The sequence below is a fragment of the Pristis pectinata genome, chromosome 9 (assembly GCF_009764475.1).
Source record: "Pristis pectinata isolate sPriPec2 chromosome 9, sPriPec2.1.pri, whole genome shotgun sequence".
NCBI classification, from domain to species: domain Eukaryota; kingdom Metazoa; phylum Chordata; class Chondrichthyes; order Rhinopristiformes; family Pristidae; genus Pristis; species Pristis pectinata.
Genome location: NC_067413.1, coordinates 95,223,875 through 95,244,425, shown reverse-complemented (window position 1 = coordinate 95,244,425; position 20,551 = coordinate 95,223,875). Strand labels below are relative to the sequence as shown.

The 20,551-nt window shown below is 43.1% G+C and overlaps 1 protein-coding gene across 4 annotated transcripts in view; it reads left to right on the top strand.

The window, feature by feature from the left end:
- LOC127574270 (collagen alpha-1(XV) chain-like) overlaps positions 1 to 20,040 on the top strand; it is a 226,190-nt gene extending 206,150 nt beyond the window's left edge. For all 4 annotated transcript variants that reach the window (XM_052023136.1, XM_052023134.1, XM_052023133.1 and 1 more), the window contains 10 exons: positions 1,232 to 1,260; positions 3,519 to 3,647; positions 4,383 to 4,527; positions 4,794 to 4,858; positions 8,038 to 8,166; positions 8,255 to 8,314; positions 8,414 to 8,455; positions 9,742 to 9,939; positions 16,632 to 16,744; positions 18,146 to 20,040. In XM_052023136.1, coding sequence (XP_051879096.1) covers positions 1,232 to 1,260; positions 3,519 to 3,647; positions 4,383 to 4,527; positions 4,794 to 4,858; positions 8,038 to 8,166; positions 8,255 to 8,314; positions 8,414 to 8,455; positions 9,742 to 9,939; positions 16,632 to 16,744; positions 18,146 to 18,365 — 1,130 coding nt within the window. In that variant the 3' untranslated portion in view covers positions 18,366 to 20,040. The remainder of the gene's footprint in view (positions 1 to 1,231; positions 1,261 to 3,518; positions 3,648 to 4,382; positions 4,528 to 4,793; positions 4,859 to 8,037; positions 8,167 to 8,254; positions 8,315 to 8,413; positions 8,456 to 9,741; positions 9,940 to 16,631; positions 16,745 to 18,145) is intronic.
- The last annotated feature ends 511 nt before the right edge of the window (positions 20,041 to 20,551 follow it).

Below are 20,551 nucleotides of genomic sequence, written 5' to 3'. Positions count from 1 at the left end.
TTACAACAAATTGGATACTTCTTGGATGATAGTCATTTTTCACCCTCATGACTGCATGGATATTTTTGTGCACAGGAGTCCGGAGTGTGACTTGACCCCATGATATTTGAACTAAGTGAAGTGCAATGCCAACCTAATATATCAGGAGAGCGACTGCAAATTTCTAATCTGCTGGATAGTGAATGAGAAATTCAGAACATATATCCCACAAGTCACTATGAAGAACATTTTGAGCATGTGAAATGCTCTGGCCAAGATTCCTCTACCTGCTTTTATATTTCTCATATTTACTTACGACAGGGAAGCAGTCATCAAGTCTATACTGAGTCTCAGTATAATCCTGTCAATCACACTTATTTCCGTGTAACCTATTTTCCATCCCATGTCCATCAACACCCTGCCCCTCCCCCAATGTTGCTGCCTGTTATAGAGTCATACAGCACAGAAACAGGCCCTTCGGCCCAACTCATCCATGCCGACCAAGATTGCCAGCTAAGCTAGTCCCATTTACCCGCATTTGGCCCATATCCCTCCAAACCTTTCCTATCCATGTACCTGTCCAAGTTCCTTTTAAATGTTGTTACTGCACCTTCCTCTGGAAGCTCATTCCCCACACTGACCATCCTCTGAGTGAAAAAGTTTCCCTCCAGGTTCCTATTAAATCCCTCCCCTCTCACCTTAAACCTATGACCTCTAGTTCTTGATTCCCCAACCCTGGGGAAAAGAATTGCAAAACTGTTTTGGTGGTTTAATAATCTAATTTAAGTCAGGAAAGGCTAGCCTTTGTGTTAACTGTAGAACCGACAACTGTGCTTACAGACTTTGATCCTGCTGCGTTGCAGTATGCCCTGTGAACAAATCTAATGCAAATTAATTTGCTTTGCCCTGTAATTTTATACCTGCGCAGATGCTGAAGGGATTTATTTCACCTGCAATAATACAGGTTAAACCCTCAGATGGTTCTGAGTCAGACTGTGTCTTTTTATACATGGTATAGAACACACAAGCCTGCAATTTAAAGCAAGCTGCATTGTGACATTGTGACCGAACACTCCAATGCCTGACACACAACTCCCAGTGATAGTCTCATAAGAAGGTTTGGTGTAATGATAATGAGAATTACAATTCTGGGGACAGACTTAAAACTGTGTGATTTTTTGTAATTAAACTTTAATCAATTTGTTTGTTTAAGTTTATCAATGAATTTCACTCGAGATTTCAATTTTTTTAGGTCCCTATTCACCATATATCAGCCTTAAAGTAAGTACAAAAGCAAAACACTGCAGACCCTGGAAATCTTAAATGAAAATAGAAAATGCTGAAAATACTCAGCAAGCCAGCTAGCATTTGCCTTCACTATACTAACAGCAACAAGAATCAGGGTTGGTAAAGTTCCCACTCTGGAAAAGTGCAACAGGTAGTGATTTCATAAGATTAAAGATAGAGTGAACATTTAGGGACAGATGGAAGCTCTTTCACAGTATCAAAGGTGGAAGAAAATAATTGACAAAAAGTTATTGATTGAGCAGAAGGAAATTTGTAACAGATAAAGAACAAAAGTTTAGCCTAGAGGTGGAGTAGCAGAATCATTCTTGAACTCAGTGTTGAGGCTACAAAGTTGTGTCTGAAGAGGCAGTGCTGTTCCTTGAGCTTATTTTGACTTTCGTTGGGCATTGTAAGAGGTTCAGAGAGAGCCATCTTATTGTGAGTAGGTTGGAAGTGCGTCTGGGACACCGGGAAGTAGGAAGAGAGGAGATGAAAGAACAGGTGTTTCTTCTCCTGTGTTTGAGGAGAGGGTTGTTGAGGTGATTAAAGGGGGGTGGGTGGGGAACCAGGGTGTCAAAGAGGGAACAGACTTTCACTTCATAATGCTGAAAGGGAAGGGCATGATGTGTTTGGTGGTGAGTGGACAGGGCAGACAATGATTCATTGAATGTGGAGGTGAAAATGAGGACAAGTGGAACCTAGTCGCAGTTTTGGGATAAGATACCTTTATTAGTCACATGTACATCGAAACACACAGTGAAATACATCTTTTGCGTAGAGTGTTCTGGGGGCAGCCCGCAAGTGTTGCCACGTTTCCAGCGCCAACATAGCATGCCCACAACTTCCTAACTGTACGTCTATAGAATGTGGGAGGAAACCGGAGCACCCGGAGGAAACCCACGCAGACACGGGGAGAACATACAAACTCCTTACAGTCAGTGGCCGGAATTGACCCTGGGTCGCTGGCGCTGTAAAGCGTTATGCTAACCGCTACACTGCCGAAGCAGTTGTTAGGCCAGTATAATTTTACAACAGAGTGGTAACTGATCAGTTTGCTGAAAGTAAAAAGGCAATGACCTTAATGAAGATGTTCTCACATCAGTGTGGCCTGAATTTGGGATCACTTCAGGTTGTGCTTTCGATTTGTTAAGGTAAATATAAACAAAACAAAATAATACCATGGGCTCTGCTCTGGATACAGTTCATTGAAGCAAAGAAGGCAGTAGGCTAGCATGAGCTGGAGTTTAAGGTGGGCCACAGAAGGCCCTTGCACAGAATGGGTGTAGAGCTGTGCAGAGCTCAGTATCTTGGACTGTCTGGGGAAAGTGCTGCAGGCTGCTGCAATTGTTGTGATTACAGACCTTCTTGAGGAAGACCTCCTGCCTACTGGACCTTAACATAAATGAAGCGCTGTTTATCAAGGACCTTCCAATCCTCAGCACAGTAGTGTAGTGGTTAGTGTAACACTATTACAGCACCAGAGACCCGGGTTCAATTCCACCGCTGTCTGTAAGGAGTTTGTACATTCTCCCCGTGTCTGCGTGGGTTTCCTCCGGGTGCTCCGGTTTCCTCCCACATTCCAAAAGATGTACAGGTTAGGAAGTTGTGGGCATACTGTGTTGGTGCTGGAAGCATGGTGACACTTGCGGGCTGCCCCCAGCACATTCTCAGTAACGCAAAAAGATGCACTTCACTGTGTGTTTCGATGTACATGTGACTTAATAAATAAATATCTATATCTATCTATAAAGCTTGGGTAACTGGACTGTTGTCATTATCAGTTTGACAACTCTAGCGATCCTTGAATTCCTTGACTGATGAGAGACTCAGTTTCTGAGCTGGAGCTTGTGTTATTAAGTCCCATTCCAGAGCCTTGGAATACTGGACTACTGGAGTGCTCCCCTGCCAGTGGTGCTGACTTTCAGATGAAGTATTAAGCTGAGACCCTATCTGCTCTCTCAAGTGGCTGTTAAAGATCTGACAGGACAATTTTCAAGAAGGGCAGGACAATTATCCCAATGTTCTGGCCAGACTAAAAGCAGGTTATTCAATCACTACCACAATGATCCTTGTGGATCTTGCTGTACACAGATTGGCTGCTGCCTTTCCTGCATTGCAACATATTTCAGAAGTAAAGTTCTTTGGGATGTCTTCAGATCATAAAAGATACAATATAAATGTATGATTGTTTGTTAATTTCCGGTCATCTTGGGTCAATAAATTAAAACGTGTTCTTGTTCTTAATACCGAAGGGTGAAAAAGGAGACTCGGGAGCATTGGGTCAGAAGGGGGAAAAGGGAGAATCGGGAGGTGGCTTGTTTCTGCCTGGTTTGCCTGGACCTCCAGGCCCCATTGGACCTCATGGAAGACCTGGGCCAGTGGTAAGTACCTCTGAACAATATCTTTAACATTACCCAGCAAAGCATTAATTAGGACAAAGCCTAAGAGTATTGAAAATATGCCAAATGTCATACACCTGTGATATTCATCATAATATAGAATCACATTTAGTTACAGAGTGGAAACAGATCTTTAGTCTTTTGGATCTGTGATAGCCTGGTCTCCCTCAGCACCTTATAGAAAGACTTTGTGCACTTGCATTGAGAACATTGCAGTTAAGAAAATTACTACAACCTCTGCTGTGGCTTTTCTTTGGTTTTATTAATAGTTTTCCCTCTTGTAACCAACCTGCAGACTGAATAATCTCTCATCTTTTGTTTTTTTGTAATCCTTCGGAATCTTAAAGATCTCAGTCAGGTCATCCTCAGTGTTTTTAATCCCAAGGGCTAATTTCTCAGGTTTCCCTCCATAAACCTAACGCTCTCTTTCCTGATGACATCACGGTGAGTCAGCGCAGTTTTTACCTCCCACCTTGTCATATAGATCGTACATGTTCAATATTACCCAAACACAAGCAAAATACTGCAGCTGTAACAGATCTGAAAACAAAAATAAAGGCAGCCAGAGACTCTCAGTGAGACAGGCGATTCCTGTGGGACAATGAGGATTGGTCAACACTTCAGGTTTTAAACCCTACCTCTGCTCTTCAAAATAAAAATCTAAGGTTCTCCCCCCACCCCCCTGTTAAACGTGTTCCCCTTCCCTCCTCCCTGCAGGGACCCAAGGGTGAATCTGTTGTGGGACCAATGGGACCTCCAGGAATGCCTGGTCTTCCAGGTCCTCCGGGATATGGAATTGTAGGTCCACCGGGACGCCCTGGACCTCCTGGGCCTCCAGGAATGCCGGGTATCTTTGGATCAGGTGAGTCCACACTGTCAACTCTGGGATGGGTATTTCAGTTCACTGTCAAACGGCAGGAGATCTCCCAGTACCGAGAAAGTGTGACGAAGCCGGTGGTGCTCGGGTTTACATCAGCAATGGAGCCACACACTGGTGCGCCACAACGTGGCCGGCAGACGCTGACCTGGAGTAGCCACAGTCACAACGTGGCTACAAGAGCAGGTCGGAGGCTCGGAATGCTGTGACCAGTCTTCACCTTCCAGTCATGTGTCCTTCTTCCTCTCCAGCTGTTGCACTTCCTGGACCCCCTGGACCAGCAGGCCCACCAGGACAAGGAGGCAGCGGCAGCCTGGTAAGTGAAACAAGACCCGGCAGATGAGTGTATTGCAGAAGAGAGTAGACACACTGAATTCCATTGAAAGCCCCGAGAGAGCACAGCCATGATTTCCCAGTGTGTGCTTCAGTGGAAAAGCCTCCATGCCCCGAGTAACATTTCAGCTTAGAACCTTTCACCTAAGAAGACGAAAGGTCACATCTGACCTGCAGTACACCATGACTGTGTTGATCTTTCTTTTCTTCAGGTAGGTTGGGTAAGATTTGAGAGGGTTTCCTTAGGAGAGATTGAGTAAAATGGGCTGATAGCCTCTTAAGTGTCGAAAAGTGAAAAGGGATCTCATTAAAACATGCAAAGTCCTTACGGAGCTCGGCAGGCTGGAGGGTCTGTGAACAGGGAATCAAAGTCTGTGGATAAAGTTGGCCATTCACTCAGATGAGCAACAGTGTGCAGGAGGAAACCATATTTATTTGTGCACTCATCTGCTAGAGGGTGTTGATAACAATAGGGTCACAACAAATTGTACATATGGGTCCTTAAGATCACCTTCAGCTGTCACACACACTCATGATTATGAGTTCTCTATTCCAGGGAGTTGTATATGCCCAGTAGGCGAGTCCATTCAAATTGTGAGATGACTAAGGTCAGAAGTAGGGATGTTCGTTGATGATTGCACAGGGTTCAGCACCATTCGCAACTCCTCAGATAATGAAGCAGTCCACAGCCAAATGCAGTAAGACCTGGATAATACTAAACCTGGGCTGATGAATGGCAAGTAACATTTGTGTCACACAAGTGCCAACCGTGACAATATCCAACAAGAGGAAATCCAGCTATCACCCCCTGACATTAGCATCACTGACTTCCCCACTATCAATATCCTGGTGGTTACCATTAACTGACCTGGAGTAGCCATATACACAATGTTGGCTACAAGAGCAGGTCAGATGCTCGGAGTCCTGTGGCAAGTATCTCACATCCCAACTCCCCAAGGCCTGTCCACCATCTGCAAGACTCAAGTCAGGGGTGTGATGGAACACTCTGCACTTGCCTGGTTGAGCGCAGCTTCAACGACACTCAGCTGCAACTTGACACCACACAGAACATGGCAGCCCGCTTGATAGGCACCCCATCCACAACCATTTACTCACTCCTCCACTGACACACAGTGGCAGCAGTTTGTTCCATCTACAGGATGCACTGCAGCAACGCACCAAGACTCCTTAGCACCTTCCAAACCCACCACCTCTACCAGTTGGAGGGCCAGGTGGATCAAAAGCACGAGGAACACCACCACTTGGAAGTTGCCCTCCAAGCCACACCCCATCCTGACTTGGAAGTATATCGCCGTTCCTTCACCGCTGCTGGGACAAAATCCTGGAACTCCCTCCCTGGCAGCACTGTGGGTACACCCACACCTCAGGGACTGCAGCGGTTCAAGAGGGCAGCTCACCACCACCTTCTCAAGGACAATTGGGGACGGGCAATGTCAAGCCCACATCCCTTGAATTAATTTAGAAAATGGGGATAAAGCAGAAGAGTGGAGCTGAGGTAGAAGAGGTAAAAACTTGCCCAGTAGCTAATCAGGTTCAGGTGTCCTTATGACCTGCTCCTGCTCCTGTTTCTCACATTCTTATCATTGGAGTGATGCAGCTCAGAAGCTCATCTGTCTGTTACGTGCTGGGTCTTGGGAAGAAATCAGTCCTGCCGCCCCCTGCTTCCCCATGACCTACAAGCATATATCCAGATTTTGTTTTTACCATTGCAAACCACCTTCTAAAACCGCTTTCTGTCTCCTTCATCCACGTGCCCAATGTGGTACAAGGAGCTCATGAGCTTACAGGCACGGTAACGTAGCGGTTAGCGTAATGCTATTACAGCGCCAGCGACCCGGGTTCAATTCCGGCCACTGCCTGTAAGGAGTTGGTACGTTCTCCCCGTGTCTGTGTGGGTTTCCTCCGGGTGCTCCGGTTTCCTCCCACATTCCAAAGACGTATGGGTTAGGAAGTTGTGGGCGTGCTATGTTGGTGCTGGAAGCGTGACGACACTTGCGGGCTGCCCCCAGAACACTCTACGCAGAAGATGCATTTCACTGTGTGCTTCGGTGTACACGTGACCAGTAAAGAAATCTTATCTTATTTGCCCTCAAGGCTGATACCCTCACCTCTGTTGTTTCTGCTACGTTTCTCATTTCTTCTGTTCTCTTAGCCAAACCTCGAAGGTACCCCCTTCCCTACCCCTGCACTTAATGCCTTTCTCTTATTTTTCTGCCATCTTCCCTCAAGTCCAGTTCAGATGAAGGTCTCGATCCAAAACATTGACTGTCCATTTCCCTCCATGGACGCTGCCTGACCTGTTGATTCCTCCAGCATTTTGTGTGTTGCTCTGGATTCCAGTATCTGCAGTCTCCTGTGTCTCCCTTCATATTTGCCTGAGCTCACCTTGTCCGTCTTGTCCTCCTGCCCCAAATAAACTGCTCATTTGAAAATTCCCCTTTTTCCCCATGTCTTCATACATCTCATCTTACTTGGTGACAAAGTTTGATTGGGAAACTCTCCTGCTTTATAGGTTGGGATATTTTGCAAAGTTAAATGGAAATTTATAAATGCTGTTATTACTTTAAGGGAATGTAATTGGATATAAAGTTGATATCCAGACAAAGAAAGGGACATTGGAACAGAGGTCTTGAAGAATGAAAATGCAAGGTTCAGGTTGGGACTCCAGAATTCGAGACCCAGACAGCTGATGCAAAGTTGAGCCAAACTGAGTCAGCAAGAGGCCAGAGTTGGAACAATGCACCAGTCTCAGACGATTGCAATGCCTGAGGGGTTTACAGGCTCTGAGGAGGAGAAACCACAGAGGAATTTGAAAACATGGATGTCAAATTTTTAAATTATTTCTAGACCACAGTTCAATGTAGGTCAGTGAGCATGGGAGTAATGAATGAAGGGTTCTTACTGAGAGTTAACACATGGGCAGTGAGTTTTGGATGGGCTCAGCTTATGGTGGTTAGAACCTTTATCCTCATCACAAGGTGAGTCTGTTGATTTTTTTTTAACTTGGAAAGTTTTGTTCACCTTTTTCTGTATAATTCTGACTAATATTGAATTGAATAAATTTTCATCCTGTAACGTTTATCTCATTTAGTCCCTGCTTGTTGAATACTTTGGTTTAAGGTCTCATCTTGTTTATCTCAGGTAACAGTGTACAGGAACATGGAACTTATGCACAAAGCAACCTTTTCGGTGTCAGAAGGTACCCTGGGCTATGTTGCAGATAGCAGTGACCTTTACATTCGAGTTTACAATGGCTGGAGAAAGCTCCAAGTAAGTTTCTAAATATGAGCACTAATTCTGCAATTTATTACTGGATCAGAATCTTAAGTAGTTTTCTCTTGTAATTTTTTTTTGCCAGCTTGGTGATTTGATTCCTGCTCCAGCTGATGACCCATTTCAGTTCATGAATACTTACTCAGTAAGTAAAGGCTTTGAACTTGCCACTAAGGCCACACTGAAGAAGGAAGAGGCAATAAAACAAGCTCATGACTTTTGTGTGTTTCTTTTTGTCCATCAGGCACCAAACACATTCCCAAAGATAAACGATCAGAAACCAGCTGTAAGTGTGTGCATTTCTTAATGTTGCAATGACACAGAGCAGTTAAAACTAGTTTCCAGGACTCAGCTCACAACTGGTCAATATCAAATTCAAAATGATGCATCACAGAAATGGGAGAAGCGATCGGCGTCTGCTCATTGTGACCTGTAAAGGAATCACTTACCATACAAGTCAATCTGTCCACAATCTGGATCAGGGGGCCAAGTGCAATATTTGCTGTTGATACAATACTGGGTGCCAGTGTAAGTTGTTTAGCGAATGCAGAAGATATTTTAGTGGGTGTAGGTCAGCTAAGTGAAATGGCCTGGGTTGTGGATGGAATATAATGTGAGAAAATGTGAAGCCTTTCACAACAGTAGCAAAACCGGAGCATTCTAAATGGTGAGAGATTGGAAGATGCTGGTGTTCAGAGGGTTCCTGGGTGACCTTGTTTTGGAATCACTGCAAGTTCCCATGGAGGTTCCACAAGTATCGCGGAAGGCAATGGTGTATTGACCTTTCTTCCAAGAGGGTTAGACTATAAGAGTAACGACAGCATGTAGAGTCCTGGTAAAACTACAATGGCACCCCGAGGAAGGAAGTATATGAAATCAAGGATGTGCAACAAAAGTTCACCATCTGAATTCCTGGGGTGGGTGAATTGTCCTATGCGAAGAGATTAAGTTGACTGGGCCTATGCTCTCTTGAGTATGGAATCATAAATTTTACAGGGCTTAACAGGAGAGGTGCAGGGATGATGCTTCTCCTGACCAAGAAGTCTAGAACCAGACGTCACAATCTCAAAATAAGGATGCCCGGGGCTCTCTGAACACTTAACGTTCTTTAGGGAGGTAAACTTGGAGACTTAGTTGATCAGAGGTAGATATCATTACAGACAGAGATCGATATTAAAGGAACCAAGGGGTATGGAGTCAGTCCAGAAAATGGCGCTGTAAATTATTTTATGGTCTTATTGAATGACGGAGTAGGGTTGAAGGTCAAATGACCTAATCCTCCTTTATATGTTCTTATGACACATCAATAACCACCAAGCTGTGATTTTATATGTGCTGGGTTGTCAGATTCAGACTGACAGATTCCATCGTTCTGAGCTGTCGACCAGAAGTTTAACTCAGTGTGGCTTTCTACAAACAACTTGTTTAAGCTTCATTTTTGGTGAGAAGCATTTGCTAAGTTGCATATTTCACTAAGGCTCCACACCAAAAATGAAGCTTGAGCAAATATGAAGGTATGAATAGAAAATTGTCTACTTCAACTCAAACCTTTCTTTCTTGTTTCTTTTAAAGTTGCACTTAGTCGCTTTAAACACCCCCCTGTCTGGTAACATGCGGGGAATCCGTGGGGCTGACTTGCAGTGTTTCCAGCAAGCTCAAGCGATGGGATCCTTGGCAACGTACCGAGCTTTCCTCTCCTCTCAGCTGCAAGACTTATACACGGTGGTGAGGAAAGCTGACAGGTTAAATATGCCAGTCGTCAATCTAAAGGTAACAACATTTGCATTGAATGCTGTTTCCGGCAAAGTATTAGAACTGCTGTATCCAAGAATACATTCAGGGGGGTTCAAGGGAAAAATGCTTTGTACTAATTTCCTGAAAATCCATGAATTTCTTTGAGGTTATAGAAAAATAATTAGAGATTGTGATCCCAGGAGTAACTTTATATTTCGAGGAGTCTTCAAGTCCCTTTGTAAGTTGATGTTGGAGAAAATTTGAGAGGAATTTTCAGTTATAATTTGTTTCTCATCAGTCCTGTTTGTTTTGTCTTTTTCTAAAGGTTGGTGAGTTGGTGGGCTGTGGGGTATGTTCAGATGGCCATTGTTGGGGGAGGAGTGGGATTGGTGTGCATGGTAGAAAGCATTCACTCTTCTGAAGACCAGAGGACAGATGTTCATAATAATTTGAAACTATATATTTATAAAATAAAAATTTCCCTGAAGTAGAAAAACAAGTGGTTCACCGATACCCTTTCAGGAAAAGGAATGTCTCTCAAAGAAAATCCCAAGTAGTTTTGGTTGTGGATTACCACTCTGGTGTCTACTCATGATTTGAATATATTTGCGACAAGCAAAGCACAAAGAACAAATAATGCCTTGGGGTTTGGAGGCAGTGGTTAATGCTGTCAGCCATTCATCCATGTTGTTCACATTTTCCCTATACAGTTTGTACAAAAGTCTGTTAGCTTTCATGACATTTTCTAATGTCAGCCCAGCGATCAGCGGACTCATTGGAATCAGTTTTGCAGTTTTAAGCAGAATTGGAACACAAGAGTTAATCCACTGCCTCCGAGGATATTAAAGAACCATCTGAGTTTTTAGCCTCTGAGTCCCATTTACTTCCAGATTTTTTTTAAACTCATTTCAAATGTTCAGGCCCCCTGTTGAATTTATTTGTCTGGGATATTAATCCAGGCCTCTAGATTATTGGTAACAAAACCAGAACACCCACTCTGAATAGGACGTTACAGAGTGAGGGAGCTAAAAAGAAATAGTGTTGGGGATAATCTGATAAAATAATTGAGTGAAGAAGAACTTTAGCAAAAAAATAAATACTTAACAAGGTAGTGAAGAAGTAAGAAATGAAGGGGTTGATTTTGAGAGGCTGCTACAAAGTGGAATCTCTGCACACCAAGTGGTGCTCACGAATAGTTGGATTCAGTGCACAAAAATGTTAAACAAGAGATGGAAGGAGAAAATTAGAAAGTCAAATTACAGTGGCTATCAAGAGAATTGTTTGAATACGCTTGCAGCAAAGTTCAAAGAACAACAAATGCCTGGAGAAATGAAGCTGGTGGTTAAACGTCCCGTCACTTGTTTGCATTTTCACTAATCGTGTTCGGATAGTTTATGCAACTGTCTAACAGCTTTCATGATCATTTTTCCAATGTCAATGCAGAAATTAATAGCTTGATGGCATTCAGTTTCACAACTTTCCTGGGAGGGATTTGGCTGGGTTGCTAATCCACTCCCTGAACCACAGTACTATCGTTTACCGAAGCAATAACTAAACTGATAGGCGTTCATTTTAACCATGGGCATTAGTATAAACTGTGTGATAACAAGGATTGTTGAGCATTCGAATTATTAATTAATAAGTTGAGCGAGCTGGGGCTTTTCTCTTTGGAGAGAGGAAGGATGAGAGGTGACTTGATAGAGGTGTACAAGATGATAAGAGGCATAGATCGAGTGGACAGTCAGAGACTTTTTCCCAGGGCGACAATGGCTAACACGAGGGGCATAATTTTAAAGCGATTGGAGAAAGGTATAAGGGGGATGTCAGAAGTAAGTTTTTTTTACACAAAGAGCGGTGGGTGCATGGAACGCACTGCCGGCAGGGGTTGTGGGGGCAGATACATTAGGGACATTTAAGAGACTCTTAGATAGACACATGAATGATAAAGAAATGGAGGGCTATGTGGGAGGGAAGGGTTAGAGCAGGATAAAATGTTGGCACAACATTGTGGGCCGAAGGGCCTGTGCTGTTCTGTCATGTTCTACGTTCTATGTAATTTCCCGTTAATCTTAGTAATAAACTCTGAAACAATAACAGAATACCCAAATCTTTGAATGGTACTGTGGAAAATGCATTGCCTTAATACTCAGAAGTCAGCTGAGTCAGTTTCAGAGTGATGCAAAACAATACTTCAAATACAACGTTTCTTCGGATTACATGGGATATACTGCATATTAACAGGCCGCTCATCCTTACCCATCCATGTTATGTTTCAAACACGCCTCCTCCTATCTTTCTGCAGCTAAATCAGTCAGTGTTGTCCTCGTTCCACTTCAGTTCATACGCTTGTCCAACCTCCCCTGAACCACCCCAACGTGATAGCAGATCTACATTTTCAGCAATTTTGACGGCCTCTACTCTTGCCCTTCTCCACAAGTGGTACTCCGCAAGTAACCACTCTGTCAAGATTTAAAGACCTTTATTTGGTGACCCCCTCAGCCTTTCTGCAGAGAAAAGAGACCTAGTCTCTTCATCCTCCCCTGAAATAAATACCCTTGACTTTCTATTATCCTTTCCAGTGCCTCTCTATCCTTTACAGAGGATGGCAACCAGAAGTATATGCAATAAAAACAGAAAATGCCGAAGTCACTGAGCAGGTCAACTTTTAGTGATTGGTGTACTTGAATTCCAAGATTCGTTTGCTATATGCTCACATCTTCCATGTGAGAAGTGACCTCTCTATCCGTCCTCCCAACATGTACAACCTTACATTTATCTGTGTTGAACCTCATCTGCAAAGAATTTTCCCACTGAGCAAGCTCATTAATGCCCTCCTATACCACAGTCCTTCCAGTACTGATTCTTTCCCCTTCCTCCAATTTGGTATTATCTGCAAATTTAGGAAATGATTTTAAGGGTCTCAGTGATTAAATTGTGAAAGGTGGTCCCAGAACAGATCCTTGTGGAACTCTTTCTTCCACTGCAAACTACTGGCCTTTTCTCCCACTCTCTGCTTCTTGCCCTGAAGACAGTCCATTCTGTTCCTTGTCCCCAACTCTGAATTCCATGACCTTATTCATTAGTGTATAATGAGCTTCCTTACTGAAGGCCCTTTGAAGATCTAGATTAATTATATCTACTGCATTGCTATTGTCTGCTCTTTCTGTGATTACCTCAAAAATGCATTAACGTCAAGAACTTCCCTTTTGAAATCCATGCTAACTCCTCATTATCATATTTTTCATCTCAATTGTCAACACAAGTTAATTGAGAACGGATGATGTGAGTTAGAAACCATTGACAAGACAGTCTGTTGGCTGAGGTGATTGATGTAATGTCAATTTGGTAACTAGATTATCAACTGTCGAAGATTGGATAATGGAAAACAGCATTTTTGTTCTGTGGCATCTATTCAAAAGCAATATCCAGTGATGGGAACTCCTGCATCCCTTGTTATGTATGTTTACAAGTACCACCAAAGGATACATGGGCACCCAAGAAAGACTGACAGGCCCATGGCCAGTTGAAGTGCATTGAAAAGTTTTTAAGGCAGAGGTGAAGATGAATTTCAATGGAACAAATCTATGAAAGAAGGATGAGTGACAAAAGATATCTATCACAAACACACAGAGAACTCTGGAGATCTTCTCCTGCCTGCTTCCAAGTAGTGTAATGGGCTGCGGTGAAAGTAACTTTCTTTCTGGTTTGGTTGTGTGGTTAACATCACCAATTTAACCCTTCCATACTGATAGTGCCAGCCACTTGCTCACCAGTATGGTGTACTGGTTGGTTTACTCTCACCTCTAAGATAAGATAAGATGAGATTCCTTTATTAGTCACATGTACATCGAAACACACAGTGAAATGCACCTTTCTGTGTAGAGTGTTCTGGGGGCAGCCTGCAAGTGTCGCCACACTTCCGGCGCCAACATAACACGCCCACAACCTCCTAACCCATACGTCTTTGGAATGTGGGAGGAAACCGGAGCACCCGGAGGAAACCCACGCAGACACAGGCAGAACATACAAACTCCTTACAGGCAGCGGCGGGAATTGAACCCGGGTCGCTGGCGCTGTAATAGCGTTACGCTAACCGCTACACTACCGTGCCGCCCACATGGTAATATGAAAGAGAAACCACAACAGTGTGGTAGCTCCTTTGCCTGTATTAGAGACTCAGCCCTGATTCCGGAGGGGGACTTGAACCTGCAGCATTTTGTCTCAGAAAGATGTTCAGCCCCAGCAAGGGAGAGTTAGGCCAGCTGAGAGTAATAGCTTTTCCTATTGCTTAATATCCCCGTGTTCTTATTAATGTTTATAGAACAAAGACAGAGATATCATTACTTAGGCAGCTTAAGTCGCAGTACTCCCAGCTCAAATTACCAATTATAAAAAGCTAAACTGAGTTTCAGTCAATACACAGACGGAAATGAAACACTTCTTGGCCGAGCTGAGGATTTGCGTTCATCTTTGAGAATCATTCTACTGTTCCGTTTGCATAAACAAGAGATTACGTTTCAGACAGCAGGATGACAATTTAATTAAACCAAATATGTGTTTCCATTTTGGTTGCATGGTGAATGGCAACAAAATATTGTGAGATAAACAGAGGTCCTTCATATCCAAGTTTCCTGTAAATGGATATAGCAGTATTATGTAACGAGGAGGGGAAAATCTGCACATCCAGCATGGAACTACAGTGGAAAGATGGGTCAAAGGTAGTGATTGGGAGCATAGCGTTTGTCATATATGCCTGACTTCTGAACAGCTTACCAATTATTTTATGCATTGTTCATCAATAACATTAATCCCAAAAACCCTGCCTAGATATTCCAAGCAATGTGTAATTAAGTGGTAACAGAACACAGTTACTTTCACCTCACGCCATTCACTCACAGTAAAGAAATCCCCCACTATGGCTGTTGCTGGAAGCAGTGCTGATTCTAATTCCGGTGCCTGTCACTGGGGAAGACAGAACACAGCTTTGCCTGTTCCAGTAGAAGATTAGGATTGTATCCCCAGCTTTGCATGTTACTGGGAGCAGCATTGACTGAAACCACAGAGCCTCCTGTTACAGGGGCTAACTCTGATTGCACCCCAACTTTGTTGTTTACTGGGGACACCAACTGAAGCCCCAGGTCCGCCTGGTTTTTCAGTGGTTTACATTGACTGATGATTCAAAATCAACCCTTCACTCAGATTGAACGTGCTGTTTTAAGTTTGCCGTACTCTGAAGGAGTTGTACAGGAAAGCAGTTCCAGGTTTGATTCTTGATACGTACTGAGCTTGCTTATGAGATGATGAGATATCTTTATTAGTCACATGTACATCGAAACACACAGTGAAATGCATCTTTTGCGTAGAGTGTTCTGGGGGGCAGCCTGCAAGTGTCGCCACGCTTCCGGCACCTACAGAGCACGCCCACAACTTCCTAACCCGTACGTCTTTGGAATGTGGGAGGAAACCGAAGCACCCGGAGGAAACCCATGCAGACACACGGGGAGAACGTACAAACTCCTTACAGACAGCAGCCGGAATTGAACCCAGGTCACTGGCGCTGTAATAGCGTTACGCTAACCGCTACACTACCGTGCCTGAATACCAAGACATCAATTAGACTCCACAGTTGGCTGTTGAATTAGGGAGGTGAATCCATCAGAATTCCCACCTCCAGTTGTTGTCTTCATCCCACAAGTGTTGTACGGAAGCTAGAGTAGCCTTCCCCACATCTTCTCCCACAGAGAAGTACCATGCCAGAGCTCACATATTATGCAGCAACAGCTGGAAAAGCACATCAAAAGTATACTTATAAAAGTATTTAGTGGCTAGATTTTATAAATTACTGTGACAGTTAACATCGTAAAGTTGAGTAGGAACTGTTGACAAAGCTGGTTGCAGTGGAATTGCTCTCCTAAATATATGACCAAAAAAATGTTACAACAAGACATAAGATATAAAACCATAGAACAATACAGCACAATACAGGCCCTTCGGCCCACCATGTTGTGCCAACCTTCAAACCACACCTAATACTATCCAACCCCTTCCTCCCACATATCCCTCTATTTTAAATTCCTCCATATGCTTATCTAACAATCTCTTGAACTTGATCAACGTATCAGCCTCCACCACCACCCCAAGCAGCGCATTCTATGCACCAACCACTCTGGGTGAAAAACCTCCTTCTGATATCTCCCTTGAACTTCCCACCCATTACTTTAAAGACATGCCCTCTTGTATTGAGCATTGGTGCCCTGGGAAAGAGACGCTGGCTGTTCACTCTATCTATTCCTTTTAATATTTTGTATACCTCTATCATGTCTCCCCTCATCCTCCTTCTCTCCAATTTTTCATGGTAGCATTACTATTGATGTCCAGACAGAGCCTGTATGTGCAGGATTTGAAGAAGTACGGAACATCAGGAACTAAATCACAAATAGGGATTGTAGTCACATATCTGAGGTGAGTGATAGCTTCTGGGCAGAAGGGGAAGACGGGGAGAATTAAGAATCGACCAGACGTGTGAGCTGATCACCGGCACAGGGAAACTTTGCCAGCTTAGGGAAGAGTCAATTCTTCCAGTGTGGATCAGGAGCAGACAGGCAATTTTTCATAAAAATGGTTGATTAAAAAAATAAGTGTCAAGTAGAAGTAAGTGGATCTCAGGTTCCGCCTCCTGGAAAACAGAAAAATAATTCAGGTTAATAAGTTATGTTTCTTTTTGACAGGGGCAAGTGCTTTTTGACAGTTGGGAGTCCATCTTTAAAAACCGTGCTACTTTCAACACAGACATTCCTATATACTCCTTTGATGGAAGAAATGTCATGAAGGATTCTTCCTGGTAAGAATTTCCCGTTAAAAATTAAGGCAAATGCAAAGAACATTTTTGATCTCAGAGGGCATCAAGGCTCATACATAGAGCCATAGAGCAATACAACACGGATACAGGCCCTGCAGCCCAACCAGTCCATGCTGACCACAGTGCCCACCCAGCCACCCAGCTAGTCCCAATTTCCTGCATTTGGCCCATATCCCTCCAAGACCCGCCCCTCCATGTACCTATCCAAGTGCTTCTTAAATGTGACTATTGTACCTGCCTCACCCACTTCCTCTGGCAGCTCGTTCCATATACTTACCACCCTCTGCGTGAAAAAGTTGCCCCTCAGGTCCCTTTTAAATCTTTCCCCTCTCACCCTAAATCTACGCCCTCTAGTTCTGGACTCCCCTACCCTGAGGAAAAGACTGTTACCGACCACCTCTCATAATTTTAAACGTAATTATAAACAAATAAACCTTTCTATAATGCCCCTCATTCTCCTATATTCCAAGGAATAAAGACCCAGCCCGGCCAACCTCTCCCTATAACTCAGGCCCTATCGTCCTGGCAACATCCTCGTAAACCTTTTCTGCGTTCTTTCCAGTTTAACCACGTCTTTCCTATAACAGGGTGACCAAAACTGTACACAGTGCTCCAAGTGCGGCCTCACCAACAACTTATACAACTGCAACATAATATCCCAACTCCTATAACTCAGTGCCCTGACTGATGAAGGCCAGTGTGCTGAACCCCTTTTTCACCACCTTGTCTACCTGTGACGCCGCTTTCAATACCTGTACTCCTAAGTCCCTTTGTTCGATTACACTCCCTACCATTCATAGTATAAGTCCTACGTCTGAAGGGGCTTTACTTGAAGTGTAGTGATGTAGGGATTTTGTTGATCCCATTGTACACAGCAAGTACCCAGCATTGTGATGAAATGGCAATTAGTTTGAATTTTTTATTTGAACATGTGTATCAGCATTTATGACATATCCCTGATTGCCGTTGAGAAGTGGTTGGTGAGCCAACTTCTTGAAATGCTGCCGTCCATCTGGTGAAGGTACCCAATGCTGTTGGATGGTGAGTTACAGTAGCCAGACCCAGCAATGATGAAAGGTGAACAATGGACAATGTATTCCCAAGTCAGGATGGCATGCGATGGCGTTCTCATGCACCCATTGCCTTTGTCCTTCTTGGTCATAGAAACTGGGGGGGTTTTAGTGATGTTGTTTAGTGATTAAAGATTGGGTAACATATAAAAGAGAGTCCACTTACTCCTCCTCATCAGATCTACTACTTTCGACCGAGAGGGCCGACATAGCCGTAGTTCACTATCGTATCCAAAATTGCTGTACATGTGTTACACATCATTTTCTTCTGGCGATCTTGCAATTCTGTTGCAATTTTATTCTTATTTTCAAGGCCCCACAAAATAATATGGCACGGATCCAGCGAAAGAGGCAGCCGGGTTCCAACAAGTTACTGCGGGGCATGGCGAGCGACGGACATGACCCTCACCGGCAACGCGTCGCCACTTACCAGTGGAAAGCTCCTTGGTCAGCACTCCTACAACTGCGCAAATAACTTCATTGTTCTTTGCATTGAGAACAGCTACTTCCACGATCACAGGAGGAGAAAATAACAGCCTGCATCTGCACACGAAAGCTTTGGAATTACATCAGTCTCATCGCCAAAACTGGTTAAGGGTGACACATTTTTATCTCTAAAAATATATCCAAGTGGGATAATGTAAATATTGCTTTCTGATGAGATTGGCAGTTGGCAGAAATGGTAGCCAAAGATGACATACCTCAAAAATCTGCATGGGTTGTCTTTTTATTAACAAAGCAAACCCTATTTGATCTAAAGAACTGTTCTCACACAGTTTCTCAGTCATGCTTGTTGATACTTTGGTGCTAGTTGAAAAGTAATTGAAATGGGACTGCTGTTAAAATGCCATATTTATAACTGCTATTAACTCAACTTGCGCATATTACAACGTAGCCAAGTTGGTAAATGGGGAAAGTTGCTGAGCCTTGGCAGGCCACTGTGTCCATTAGGTAAATATGATTTTCCACCCATTGGAATGCACTGCAGTTACGTTTCACTGGGAATCACTTTGTATCCAACCTCCATGAGGACGGATCCTTTCTCCCTTCAAAACTGCTCTGAATGGAAATTAGTGTTTGTTTCTGAAATCTGCCATCGTCATGTCTAAACAGCGCAGTGCACCAATATTTTTAACATAATGTTCAATGTAAGTCTATGCAACATTATATTACTAAACTCTGCATAGTGGTATTCCATTTAAGTATCTTAATGTTCATATACATGCATTTTTCAGTGCTTTTTCTACATCGACTGGGTCCCTTTTTAACCTCTTTCTGGAATGTTTCTGAGAGTGGTATTATTCAACAGTAACAACATAGTCTTTATTGCATCTGCCCATCAGTGCTGTACAGGGCCAATTTTGCCACAGTGTGACCAAGCAGCTGAAAGCCTCACTGCCCACACGAGTGATTTCCCTACCTTAGCTTACCAGATATCATGTGGCTGGCAGGTGGAGTCTTCCCACTAGTAACCCACCCTATAAAAGCAAACCCTTCTGTCGGTTTTGTTGACTTTTTATATGAAGCAATCCTCCTGCAAACAGTAGACTTAAACATTCCCCCCCTATTTTACAAAGCAACAGTGAAAATGTAGTTGAGGTAGTTTTTGTAACTGATCACATTTAAATACCTTGAACTTTAAAATGGCAGCTTTTCAGCATAATCGCTCCCACTGCAGATTTAACCAATTTACACTGAAGATTTAGTTCATTGACACTGCAGATTTAGTCCATTTACACTGCAACTTCAGTCTATTCACAATACAAAGTTAGCCCTCTAAAATGCAGATTTAGTCACTTTACACTGCAGATTTAGTCAATAAATACTGTACGTGTCATATATGTACAGTGCAGATTTAATTCATGTACAATACAGAATTGGTACAGATTTTGTCCAAATATATGAAAGATTGAGTGCATTTACTTTCCAGATGGAATCCATTTACCAAACAGATTTAATTCATTTACAGTGGAGGTTTGATACATTTACAATGCAGAATTAGTTAATTTATACATTTAGTCCATTTAGAACCGTGATGCATTCCACTTAGTTATGTCCATTCAGATAAACTCAACTACCATGCCAATGAAGTAATGTTTGCATAGATCAACAACTTTCTAATATATGAACCAAATGTCTAAATCAGATTGTATTGAAATGAAGGATGTTTCACAAGCTGAATAAACTTAATACTTTTTTGTAAATGTCTACCCTGTCTGATTTTTGATATGGGATGGAGTACTGGAGAACTGAGAAGGAATCTCCTGTGTTGCTATGTGTAATTATTCTCAACCAGCCTGGGACTTTACAAAACTAAAGACTCCAGCATGAATTGTGCAAAAACCTGCTGGTGCTGTACATCCAGAACAAAACCAGAACATGTTGGAAGCACTCAGCAGATCAAGCAGCATCTGTGAGACAGATAGAGACAATATTTCAGTCCTTCATTAGAATCCTGATAAAGGATACTTGACTTGACCCGCTTTGCTGACTGTCTTAATCTTCCCATAGATGTATCTTGACCTGCTGAATGCCTCCAGCATTTTCTGGTTTTACTTCATTATGAGGACTAACAGCAAGTTGTCACACTTCTTTTCAGGTCCTGTTGCAACAGCTTATTACATATGTAAGATCTTTGCAGAGATGTACCTATTAGTTTTATAACAGATTAACCTAATGCTGTAACAAAGCAGTGGATCATCCTGGCACTGCTCAGTCC